This window comes from Argiope bruennichi, chromosome 2, assembly GCF_947563725.1.
Source record: "Argiope bruennichi chromosome 2, qqArgBrue1.1, whole genome shotgun sequence".
In the NCBI taxonomy this organism is placed as follows: domain Eukaryota; kingdom Metazoa; phylum Arthropoda; class Arachnida; order Araneae; family Araneidae; genus Argiope; species Argiope bruennichi.
Genome location: NC_079152.1, coordinates 49,721,774 through 49,732,836, shown reverse-complemented (window position 1 = coordinate 49,732,836; position 11,063 = coordinate 49,721,774). Strand labels below are relative to the sequence as shown.

Here is an 11,063-nt window from a genome sequence, read left to right as displayed (position 1 = left end):
AATTCGTCAAAATGTTAAAAAAGGCTTCGTGAGGTGGAAATGTCTTTTGTTTTAAAATATCTTTTGATGAAAAATAGCTATAAGGAAAAAATCCTTTTTGTTTGAATAAGTTTCTATTTGTTTTATTTTGGAAAAAAGAATCAAAAATGTCAAACCGATGTTCAGAAATTTTCAAAATTTCTACAAGAGAAGATAAGGAAGAATCAAGAAATGCGTACGAATCAATAAATTTAATGTAATTATCGAGGGTGAAACTAGTAAATTTTTGACTATTCGTCGGAATTATATCAATCTGATGCGCGAATTCTGGAGACATATGTTTTAACAATAAGTGGGAATCGTACCCCTTAAGGTTGTGAATGACTACAGGAATGAAATTACTTCTTTTTAAATTTAAATTGCATGAATTGTGACAGAAACCTCTAAATATGCCTAAAACATGGCAATGATCTCTGACAATGCGATCACTCGGTTCAAATTTTAACTTGCATATGTAACATGTGCTAGGCTTTCCCGTTGGTATATTTTCCTCGATCATTGGTTTATTGCATGATAGTCTTTTAAATAAAGATTTTGCTAATTTTTTTACTGTTTTTAAAAATATTTGTACTGGATTTTCTCCGCAATAGAATTTGTGATATATTATTTCATTTTTTATATTAATTGCTATTAATGCGAAACTGATTGGTTCGTGATGCTCTAGGTTGGCTGAAAAACTCTGAGATGTATTTGGTAAAACAGTAGATATATTTTTCGTTATGCATTCAAAATCCGCATACAAAATAAAAGGATGGAACAACATTTTGTAAATGCTAGTAAATTTTACAGTGTTTATTTTAGGCGGTGATAGTTTTTGGGGGGCATTTTGGCAACACACTCGCTTATGATCTACAAGACTATTTCGCCTCTGAAATCCAATCAGGCATCGCGAGCAATAATGATGAATCCCTTTTTTGGAGTTTAATAAACGATTTAGATTTTTAATTAAGAAGTAATGCTCTTTATACAGAAGTAAATTTATTTCCGAACCCAACTTTTTATTACTGATATATATGGGGAAAACTTCTTTGTCATAAGTAAAAATATTTATCTTTAAGCTGTTGATACTTTCAAAATGCTTTATGTTAGAGAGTTTCATAGGGAAGGTTACATTTTTCAATTTTAAGTATTTTAGTTTATTTTGGTAACTGCTTGGAGCATTAGAATTTTTTTCAGGAGGAAAGAGATGAGCTAAGCAACTATATATGAAGCATTTGTGATCATCGCAACGTATATTTAGAAGAGTTCTTTTTTTTTTAAAACAGTCAGGTAATTTTATATTACCGCAACCTCCCCGCGGTTCTCTGTACTGTCCGATATTAACATCTAAAAAGTTAATTTTATTAATAACCCAACCACTACCGTTTTGGATATATGTTTCAATGGAATTGAATATTTTCTGAAAACAGCTTTTAACTTTACTTTTTACTTGGTTATATGATATTATGCGTTCAGCAAATGAACAGAAGTAAGCGTTTTGCAGTAAATTGTCAGGATGAGTATCTTTAATAAATTCAATGCTTATGCATATTAAAAGACGGAAAGGTAGGTTTTGCTCTAATAAGAGTAAGAAAATGTTTTCTCGAATTTCGTTATATAAGTTGTAGGGATCAGAGTGTATCGGAGAGTGTCGGTAAGCTGAAATATAACCTCTAAAACTTGATTCTATTCTATTAAACGACATTCTAAGAAGATGAATATAGGGAAAATTGTCAAGTTAGTTCAATTTTTTTACAAAATTTTCATTTAACTCGTGAATGTCAATTTTTCTTTATATGTTCTGCAAACACATTTATAGCTTTTTTTAAAGCTCCCAATTGGTCAAGATTCATGTTGAATCTGTTCTTTGTGTCATCTCCAACATTCTTTTGGAAAGCAAGATAATAGGACTTTCTGTATTCCTTGATGCTGATGTTAATCCCTTTTCCTAGGTAAGCGCTTATTGGGGGTATGAGCTTTTTCTCTTCTGTCGGATCAGAAAAATTATACTCGAAATTCTTTGCTCTTTTGGTGGACTCCTCTTTTTTCTCATCGTTTGATTTTCTTTTAGCTATCAGAAAAGGGATAATATTTTGAAATTAAATCTAAAGATACAAAATGTAAAATGATTTTACATTTTACCGTCATGTTTTTTCTTTGGGAATTTAAAAATCTAAAGTCTAAATTGACTTATAAAATCAAATCTAATTTACCGCTTGTATGCTTTTCCTTGGAAGGAAGGGGAAATAACTGCTCGCCGTCTGAATCGCTATCAGTTAAGCCTATTAGGAAGTGTGAAAACTTAACGTTATTTTTAAAAAATTATGTTACACATGCTTAGCAATCTAAAAAGAATATGAAAATGCAATCACTTACTGACGCTCGCTTTGTGACTGTCCATGATAGCTGAGTAGTACTTAGATACACGCACTCTGAGGAAGACGGAGACAGAGATGAAGATGAAGTCTTCAACAAGATCGGTAGTATATGTACAAAGGCTGATGTAGCTTATATTTATACCCCTGTTTATGTAAGTGGCAATGGAATAATTGTTTATTATCTGTAGAATTTCCCAGGAACGCCTTGTTCTCCCTGAACTGGTGACCTTAAAGTAATTTTAAAATAACTTTATGTGCATTTTCCTACCTTAACCCACTTTCACCACCTTGAGAATAAAACAACGTAATTTTACGGTGATATAGGATATTACAAAAAACATATTGATGTAGCGAAGCAAAATAAGACAGACGCAATTATACAGTTAAATTATATTTTTATTCAGGGATTGTTAAAATATTACATCGAGTGGTACAATCAGTTTCTTCGTGTTGCTTATGCATGTAGAACATCGATTCATTGAGGATGTTACATTAAATGACAGTTAGTGCTGCTTAGTATTACAATTTTATATAGAGTTTACAATGCTGAGCTATTCTCAGTATCTTAGCTGTATAGTTTAGTATTTACATTTATTTTCTTTGAAGTTGTCAACAATTCCATTGCAGATCTTTGAATCATGAGTAATTGATTCGCCGAAGTTCGCTTTGTATTACGTTTTACAATCAAATGTCTGTCGATAATTCAAAGCAGAACCGTTATGGAGTTCTCTGACAATATCATTATTGTTGAGAACCTTGAAATAGGCAATCTTCAATCTGCAGTCTGAATCGACTGTATCCATTTGATAGGAGTTCGCAGCTTGAACACAGGATATCATATTTTCGTAAAGGGAATCGGTGAAGCAATGAATCATATAAGCTGATCCAGTACGCTTCAAGTACATAAAGCCATATCTCAGTTCGGAAGTCATCGTTTCTGCTGAATCAGTTGAAGCACAATGAGAATTCCACAGTTAGTGTATCTCTTTTATATGCTCTGTATGAAAAGTGACCTCCAAAAAAATATGTTAAATTTATATAGAGAGCTTATAGAGAGAGCATATATAATTATATTCTGTTGAAACATGTCTAAAGACGTCTATTTCTGAAATCACGAGCTTCACAAATTTGATTTGAATATGGAGAAAAGCAGCAATTTTGTAAACGAAATTTGCTAGCTACAAATTTTTTAATAAACTTCTCGTTATTTTCAATTTTATTAGAATCTAGAGGTGACAAAGTTTGCTTTCTCACAAAATTGTACAAGAAATGAAGGCAAAAATGACCACAAGTATACGACACTAAGCTTTGATATCTACATTTGTTCCAAGCAAATTTTGCAGCGTTATTTTCTATGAACTTTAAAATATATTTGTTATTCGGCACAGAAGCATAACTACAAAAATAGTAACATTTATTATTCCGAAATGCTATTGCAACCCAATGACTTCCCGGTTTTGTTTTAGGATCTAAATTTACAATAAAACGTGAATAACTATCTATTGTCTTAGGCAATTCATCTGAAGCGTATACGCCTCCAAATTTAGAACGTAGACGGAAGTCGCTGCATGCAAGTCTGCACAAAGTTGTGCTATCCATTTTCAAAAATCTGAAAAAATACTGCGACTTTTGTCGATTTCTATAGTATTTCGATACTCTGAAAAAACTATTAAATTTACAGTTTCAGATAATGCTTTGCTGAATTTTATATCAATAGTTAAATTACCATTGCGTGAAATACTTTCGTGCATTCCGTCCGCGTTGAGATCGGGCGTCAAATCTACAGCGAACAGCGTATACCCATCTTTATATTCAGTGTAACTTATATTAATGTCTTGATCTTTATGATATCTACCCAAATCAGTAAATAGACTCATATAACATCTGCTGTAACTGTTAGAATTATCAAATTTTGGTTGAAAGGGCTTTGACGGAATCATACGATTGCCATCTAATATACAAAGATATGATAAATCATAATGCTTGAAATTGAATGGATTTTTTGAAAAATCCCCATTAAATGCAGCATTAGATACCATACCCATTATAAGTCGTGTCGGTAATTGTCCAATGAACGCATTAGGGATAGTTATTAATTGCATTCCTGAAGAAAGTGCGAATGATTTCACTTCTGTTCTGCGAATAGGCATTTTTATAACTCCCTTGCTTAAAGCTAATTCATGGGAAATCACGACTGAGGGAGCGACTTTAATTTTCCTAACAAATAATGATGCATGATATATAACTACTTTAAAATCTTGCGTGGCTGACATCAGAGCAAAAGAATCCTTATTTCTTTCTAATTTGATCCGAAGATTCACCGAATTTATAAGACATTTGCTCTGATTGCCTAGATCGAAATGTAATGGACCTATCATATCTATAAGTTTACTATCTTTGCAGATGTTATATCTAGTTTGGTAACCGGAATTTGCATTATCACCAACATTAGCTAGTTCTACTGATTCATGCTTAGAAGCAGCGTCTTTGTAGAAAAGACCCGATGTTAGCATTGATTCTTGAACAGCTCGAGGTGAAAGCAAAGCATCGAAAATACATCTATATGCGTAGTTAGCTTGCGAAGAAACCTGCTTGTCATTTAATGTAACTGAACATTCAGAAAATAGCGTATTAAGGAGATAATTGATAGGAGCCACTTGATCAGGCGTTCCAATTACTGCTCCATTTCTCTTTTTAATTTTCACTTGTAGATGCAGAAGTGTATGGGATAAGTCCAGATAATGTTCACCACTTCCGCTTACGTAAAATTCAATTGGCGTCTTTTCATTCAGAGATGCAACAGGAAAAATCTCAGTGAATGAGCTGTCTTCTGTTGATAATTGTACAGGATTCACGTTAAAAAGGTCTAATTCACTCTGCAAGCAAGCACACGCTCGGGAATCCATTATGAAAATATGTCTGCTTTCTTTAATTTCTTTCGGCTCCGCTTGACACGTTGCGAATGATTTTTCTTCTGGAATTTCTTTCTTTTTATACCCGAACCGCTCTGAATTTTATGAATAATGTCGTCTTTTATTTGTTTTGATGTTTCGCGAAATCGCGATCTTGCCGAGTCTTTAAGAGATGAACCTGAAGCAACATCTGACATTACTTTTGAACCTGCGCTTAGAAGGTGTTTTCCTAAATACTTTCCAGCTTTCAGTGCTATGGGAGAAATAAATCGAAATAAATTTGAAAACATTCCATATCCTCTTTGGTGGCCAACACCCTGAAAATATGGTCCACCGCCATCCTGCACTTGCGAGCAGTAATAATCTTCACAAGCTTTTTGATCCAAATGCATTCTCTTTCACGATCGGATTTAAAATGATTCATCACAAAATAAGTAATAGTTTTATAGTGTTCTGCGACGGAAGGAGAGAACCAAGAGTGATTTCCCACTGGTAAAAATTATACCATCTCCAGAGCTACTTCTCAATTCGATTTCTATGCAATCGATATAATTTTTGCGCAAAGGAAAATACAGCGGTCTTTGATAATTTATTACTATTTGGTCTTCTTTTTTCGACATAACAGGAATAATACGGAGTAAAGGAGCAATTGTATCCCCTACAAAGTGCGATTCTATGATATCACTATAGACATAAATTTCGGTGATTCCTCCATCTAACTCCAATTGATAGTCAGATATATGAGTTCCGCCATTTAATGTGGATTCTTTGAAACCTAAAAGATCTCTTAATCCTTCTTGTAAAGTCAGAGTTGAATTTTCTGGTATATGAATTTTGATCTTATTGTTCGCTAAATGATTAAAAGCAAGGTGTTTAAAAGATCCAAACAACTGCTCTGAGTTTTTATAAAATCCGACTTGTAGTTCCATATCCTCTGTTTTTTTAATTTTCACAGGAATTGTTGGTTTATCCGTAATGCTCACGCGGAAGTATTCGTTCATAGGAGGCCTTTCAATTTTTTGCAAAACATGTAACGTTCTACCCGTTAAAACAATATCTTTCGTCATGCCCAACATTCGCATAAACAACGGGGCATATAATAACCTAAACTCGAGTTCAACATTCTTTTGAACCGTTATTTCTACTTTATCTTCTTTAAAGTCGAATATAAAATCCGCTGCACCTCCTATACCGGTCTGCATTAGATTATGATTTATATGCTGAAAGAGTTCGTGATGTATGTTGTCCATATCAGTATACTTATGATTAAACCTGGTGACGCGAATTATAAAATGCCTTTTCATATTTCGAGCGATAATTTTGAAAATATTGTCTTTGTTTGTCTTTGATGGTTTTCTGTACATAAAACTTTCCGATGTTTTTATAACTCTATCCTCTCTAGGTAAGTTTAACATAGTTAACAATCTTGGTGAATCAGCAGCTGTCAAGTGTAGTTCATAATTCGGAGCAATAAGTATATTCATATTCTTGTGATCCAATTCGAAAGAGACGAAATGTCCACATATTGCTTCAATACTTTGGTTAATGTTATCGATTATATCCTCATCAGAAGTTCCCTGTTCAATTTTTATTCTGATTGAGTATTCCAGAAAATCCTTTTCCACCAATTTTGTTTCCTCGTAAGTTATCGAATATTTATTATTATGATTTCCGATGTTGAACCAGGTTCGAGGAACGAATATTTCTGATAAACCAACTTCCCATTCACCAGTTAGTATTATTGGACGAGATAATTTCGTTCTGAATGATGCTTGCGTATTTTTTGGAAAGTAATCCATGCTAGAGTTGCTGGGAAGCGTAATGTAAAAATCGTTCACTTCATCCATGCTGCTTTTACCCACGAGTTGAACCGATTATCAAAGCCTTTCCACTTCACGTAATATTCTTTCTTCGTACCTTTGCTCTTTGTTTTAAGCACCTTTTCTATATGCCAATAATCCTCAGGGCGTTTCAATATTTTCTGGAGTTCTTCTGCGTAAAATCGTCTTTTTATAGCTTCTGATTTAAGGTCTTGAAGCTCGAATGTAGTTGGATAAGAGGGATATACTTTTGACATCATAAACACCTCATCGCTCCACCCTGGTAAATATCCTCGTCTGAACGATTTATTCGCTTTCGATATTCTTACTAAATCTCCCTTATTCAAAATCACTCGCGAGTTCTTCAATGTGTAACCATATAATTTTTTGAAGATATGTGGTTCAAAATCACGAGTGACTTTTGAAGGTGCCATGCCAATGCTACGATGTTCACTGTCATTATACGACTTTACTAGTGACTGTAGCACATCATCATATCTATAAGATTTTCTATATGTGAATACCCTGAACATTTTGTTTTTTAAAGTTCTGTTGAACCTCTCAATAACACTAGCTTTATGATCACCTTCAGCTGAATAGTGGTTAATGCTGTACCTCTTAAACAATGACTGAAATTGCGTATTGTAAAATTCCTTGCCCTTATCGCTTTGAATGTGTTTAGGCTTAACCTGCTGTAACAATTTTACAAAAGCATTTTTTACAGCCACAGAAGTTTTGCTTTTAAGAGGTATAACATAGGCATACTTCGAAAATACATCAATTACGGTGAGTAAATACTTAAACCCATTATTATGTTCTGCTAAATGCTGTAAATCCACAAGATCGCATTGCCATAAATCATTTATACCATATGAAAGCGTCGACATCCGAGAAAATTTATACCGAACTGGTTTATGTAACGAATAAGTATCTTGGGTCATTAACCAGCGTTTAGCTTTCTCATATGGAACTTTAGAGATTGCTGATAGTTTCTTTATTCCGCCAAATGATGCAGGATTTGCGAAATCGTAATATGCTGCTTCTAATATTCTTTCCATTTTCTTTTCGAGTTTTGCTTCTTCTTCTTTGCTTTTGAATCTGGAGATTTCAGATTAATTTCGTTTTGGATCTCGCCTGCGTCTGTGTCAAACCCGAAATTTTCTACTAGCTTCTGGTTGCCAATCCAACGTGTTGGTATTTTTATCTCTTTAATACTCCAAAACACTGAAAAACCATGTGGTTCATAACCTTTCTTTACATTTCTCATTAAATATGAAAATAAGTCAATAACGTTTGTGTTTTTAACGATTTCGTTATCTTTCGTCAATTCACCATATTCATTCCAAGCATAGCTGCGTGTATTCAATTTTTCAGCAATAGGCGAAATAAATTTTTGGAAGTTCGCAGGAACTGAAAGTATGATATCACGTAATATAGGATCTTCCACTGAGTTACTTTTAGGCGATTCTTGAACTTGTTCCTTAGAGTCTTCAATAGTTACACGTATAGGCACACGTATAGGTTTAGGCACATTTATAGCATGCTGATATTTTAAAAGCAGTTGGCTCAACAGTTTTGCTTTTGCATCATCCGAATAGTTTGACTCATGAAGAAGGTTTAATATTTGGTTTTCAATACCATGTACTCCGGTATCTGATGTTTTCGAAAAGTAAGTTGCTGCTAAATCTTCAGGAACGAGAGCCATTCTCCGAGACATTGCTGCGAATATTAAATTCAGCTTCCTATTGCTTTTCCGGCAAGGCCTACTAACGCAGATAGAACTGCGGGAAGAATGAGGGGTAGGAAGCCTCCCGTTTGGTTAATTAATTCTTTTCTCTTTTTTTCTAAAGATAATTTTTTATTAACAATTTTTCTTATGGCCGTTTTATATTTACGTAATTTCTTTACGCTCACCGATAAATTACCACCTAAGACGTTTACACAAATTTCGCATAAGCAATGTAACTGACTTTTGTTAGCAGTCCGTATTATTGCTCTTTTTTGTGCTGGAGATGCGCTGAGTAGTAGTTTCAGTAAGTGATAATGCTTCTTTATATTCTTCATTTTATCGGTAAATATATCCAATAAAATCCATTGGAATCAGGGAACACGCTCTCTCTGAGCCTAAATTTTTCATCCGTTCTCGGGTGTAGGTCCACCAACAAATAGTTAAAATTGCCTTGCGTGCTCTTTTTGTAAGCATCCATAAAATATCCTGCCTTATTTCCGTACACTTGTCTTGCGAAACACTGGATTTGTCCCACGTCACGATTGTTTTTAAATAATATTACATATTGTGCATTCAGACTTATGTCTCGCATCACTTTATTTCGGGGAAATAGATTCTGCAAAATCAGAATCACACTGATTCTAGAATGGTGTGCTGTAATAGTGAACAATTCCGCATAATCTTGGCAAAGTTGATCCATCTGATCATCAAATACATATAGATTTCCGCTTTCGACTTTTTCTGGAAAACCTTGAACAAATTTCATTTCTTTTTCTTTAGCAAACCATGGCTGAAAAACTTTAAAGCACCAGATAATATTTTTAAATTCAAAATCATATGCTTTATGTGCAATCATTTGTCGCACCAATGAGGTTTTACCCGACTGCGATGCTCCTACACATAGTAAACACGAAGGATGTTTCAATTTGAACATTGTTCACATACTTTCTGAAATTCCTTCTCAGTCATTTGAACTCCTAAAAAGCTTGCTGATAAATATGTTGAATTTACGTTAAAAAAATATCGTATGTCATGAATATTTGCACCCTGTTTTAAACATTCATGATAAAATAATTTCCTTCCTATATGTATCGAACGAAAGCACGTTTTATTATTAATTTTAATTTCGTTGTCAGTCGTCTCAAGGTGGTTTGATATTATAAAAATTAATTCTGCTGTAGCTAGAATTATTAAAACAAACAAGCTCAACTTTTTTCCATCCATTTCCCGTGTATACTGAGTGACTAAATGATGATTTCGATCGATAAATTTCTTTATATTCTTTTTTTCTTCAGATGTCCCCCATTATAAACAAATGCTTTTTTTTCACCTTGGAAAAAAAATGGAACGCGCATTTCCTCTTCTTCGCAAACTTGTACTTAACCTTTCCTCCCGACCTGAATACACCCGCTTTAACGGATCATTTTCTACCGTGATTTCAATGGTACCAAGGTTCGTATCTGCATACTCTCTTCTCAGCAAACTTCATTTGCAGCGTGCATCATTTCAGATCTGTAATTTATCTGAAGGTTCTTTTAGTTGTTGTGCCTCTTTTTTTTGAGTGGGAATAGAACTTATAACCTTGCAAAAACATTGCTCGCTCATTTTAATCGCCGCGGTTCAATCGAATGAGCCAGCAATGCTTCTCTCACTCATTGTTTTTCATGATTTTATTCTTGATCGTAACGTTTTTTCCCTTCTATCAATTTCCTTTCGGTGAAAAATGAACTTGTAAAGTTATAAAAACAATTCTAGATGAATTTAATCGCTTCGGTTTAAATATATGAGTTAACAATGTTCCTCCGTATACAGATGAAATTTTACTTATTTCTTTTTATAATCTAGAGACATTTGTTGTAATTATAATGTTATTCTAAATTTTTAATTCTGAAATGAGATAAAAAAAATTCATTTAGTTGAATATTTCAACTATTTTGAAAGGCACTTTTTATATGAGAGCCATCATCTAGTGAAAGGTACTTTTTATATGAGAGCCATCATCTAGTGAAAGGTACTTTTTATATGAGAGCCATCATCTAGTGAAAGGTACTTTTTATATGAGAGCCATCATCTAGTGAAAGGTACTTTTTATATGAGAGCCATCATCTAGTGAAAGGTACTTTTTATATGAGAGCCATCATCTAGTGAAAGGTACTTTTTATATGAGAGCCATCATCTCTATACTACTTTTGAATGTCGGACAATA

At 33.6% G+C, this 11,063-nt stretch overlaps 2 protein-coding genes across 2 annotated transcripts; both read right to left on the bottom strand.

Moving 5' to 3' along the window:
* Positions 1–1,799: 1,799 nt before the first annotated feature.
* On the bottom strand, positions 1,800–2,840 carry LOC129962183 (uncharacterized). Its single transcript, XM_056075923.1, has 3 exons — positions 2,395–2,840; positions 2,232–2,300; positions 1,800–2,089 (listed from the first exon to the last, which is right to left on the bottom strand). The coding sequence occupies exons 1-3, from the start codon at positions 2,417–2,419 to the stop codon at positions 1,800–1,802; spliced, it is 384 nt and encodes a 127-aa protein (XP_055931898.1). The 5' UTR covers positions 2,420–2,840.
* A 1,157-nt stretch (positions 2,841–3,997) lies between these two features.
* LOC129962182 (uncharacterized protein F54H12.2-like) lies at positions 3,998–5,302 on the bottom strand. The gene has a single exon (XM_056075922.1). It carries the CDS (start codon positions 5,300–5,302, stop codon positions 3,998–4,000), a length of 1,305 nt encoding a protein of 434 aa, XP_055931897.1.
* Between the last annotated feature and the right edge of the window lie 5,761 nt (positions 5,303–11,063).

Coding starts and splice junctions, on each gene's coding strand:
- LOC129962183 (XM_056075923.1), bottom strand. CDS start 2,419: ATGGACAGTCACAAAGCGAGCGTCA. Junction 2,301..2,394: donor CAGTCACAAAGCGAGCGTCA/GTAAGTGATTGC, acceptor ACTTCCTAATAG/GCTTAACTGATAGCGATTCA. Junction 2,090..2,231: donor CAAGGAAAAGCATACAAGCG/GTAAATTAGATT, acceptor CTTTTCTGATAG/CTAAAAGAAAATCAAACGAT.
- LOC129962182 (XM_056075922.1), bottom strand. CDS start 5,302: ATGGATTCCCGAGCGTGTGCTTGCTTGCAGAGTGAATTAGACCTTTTT.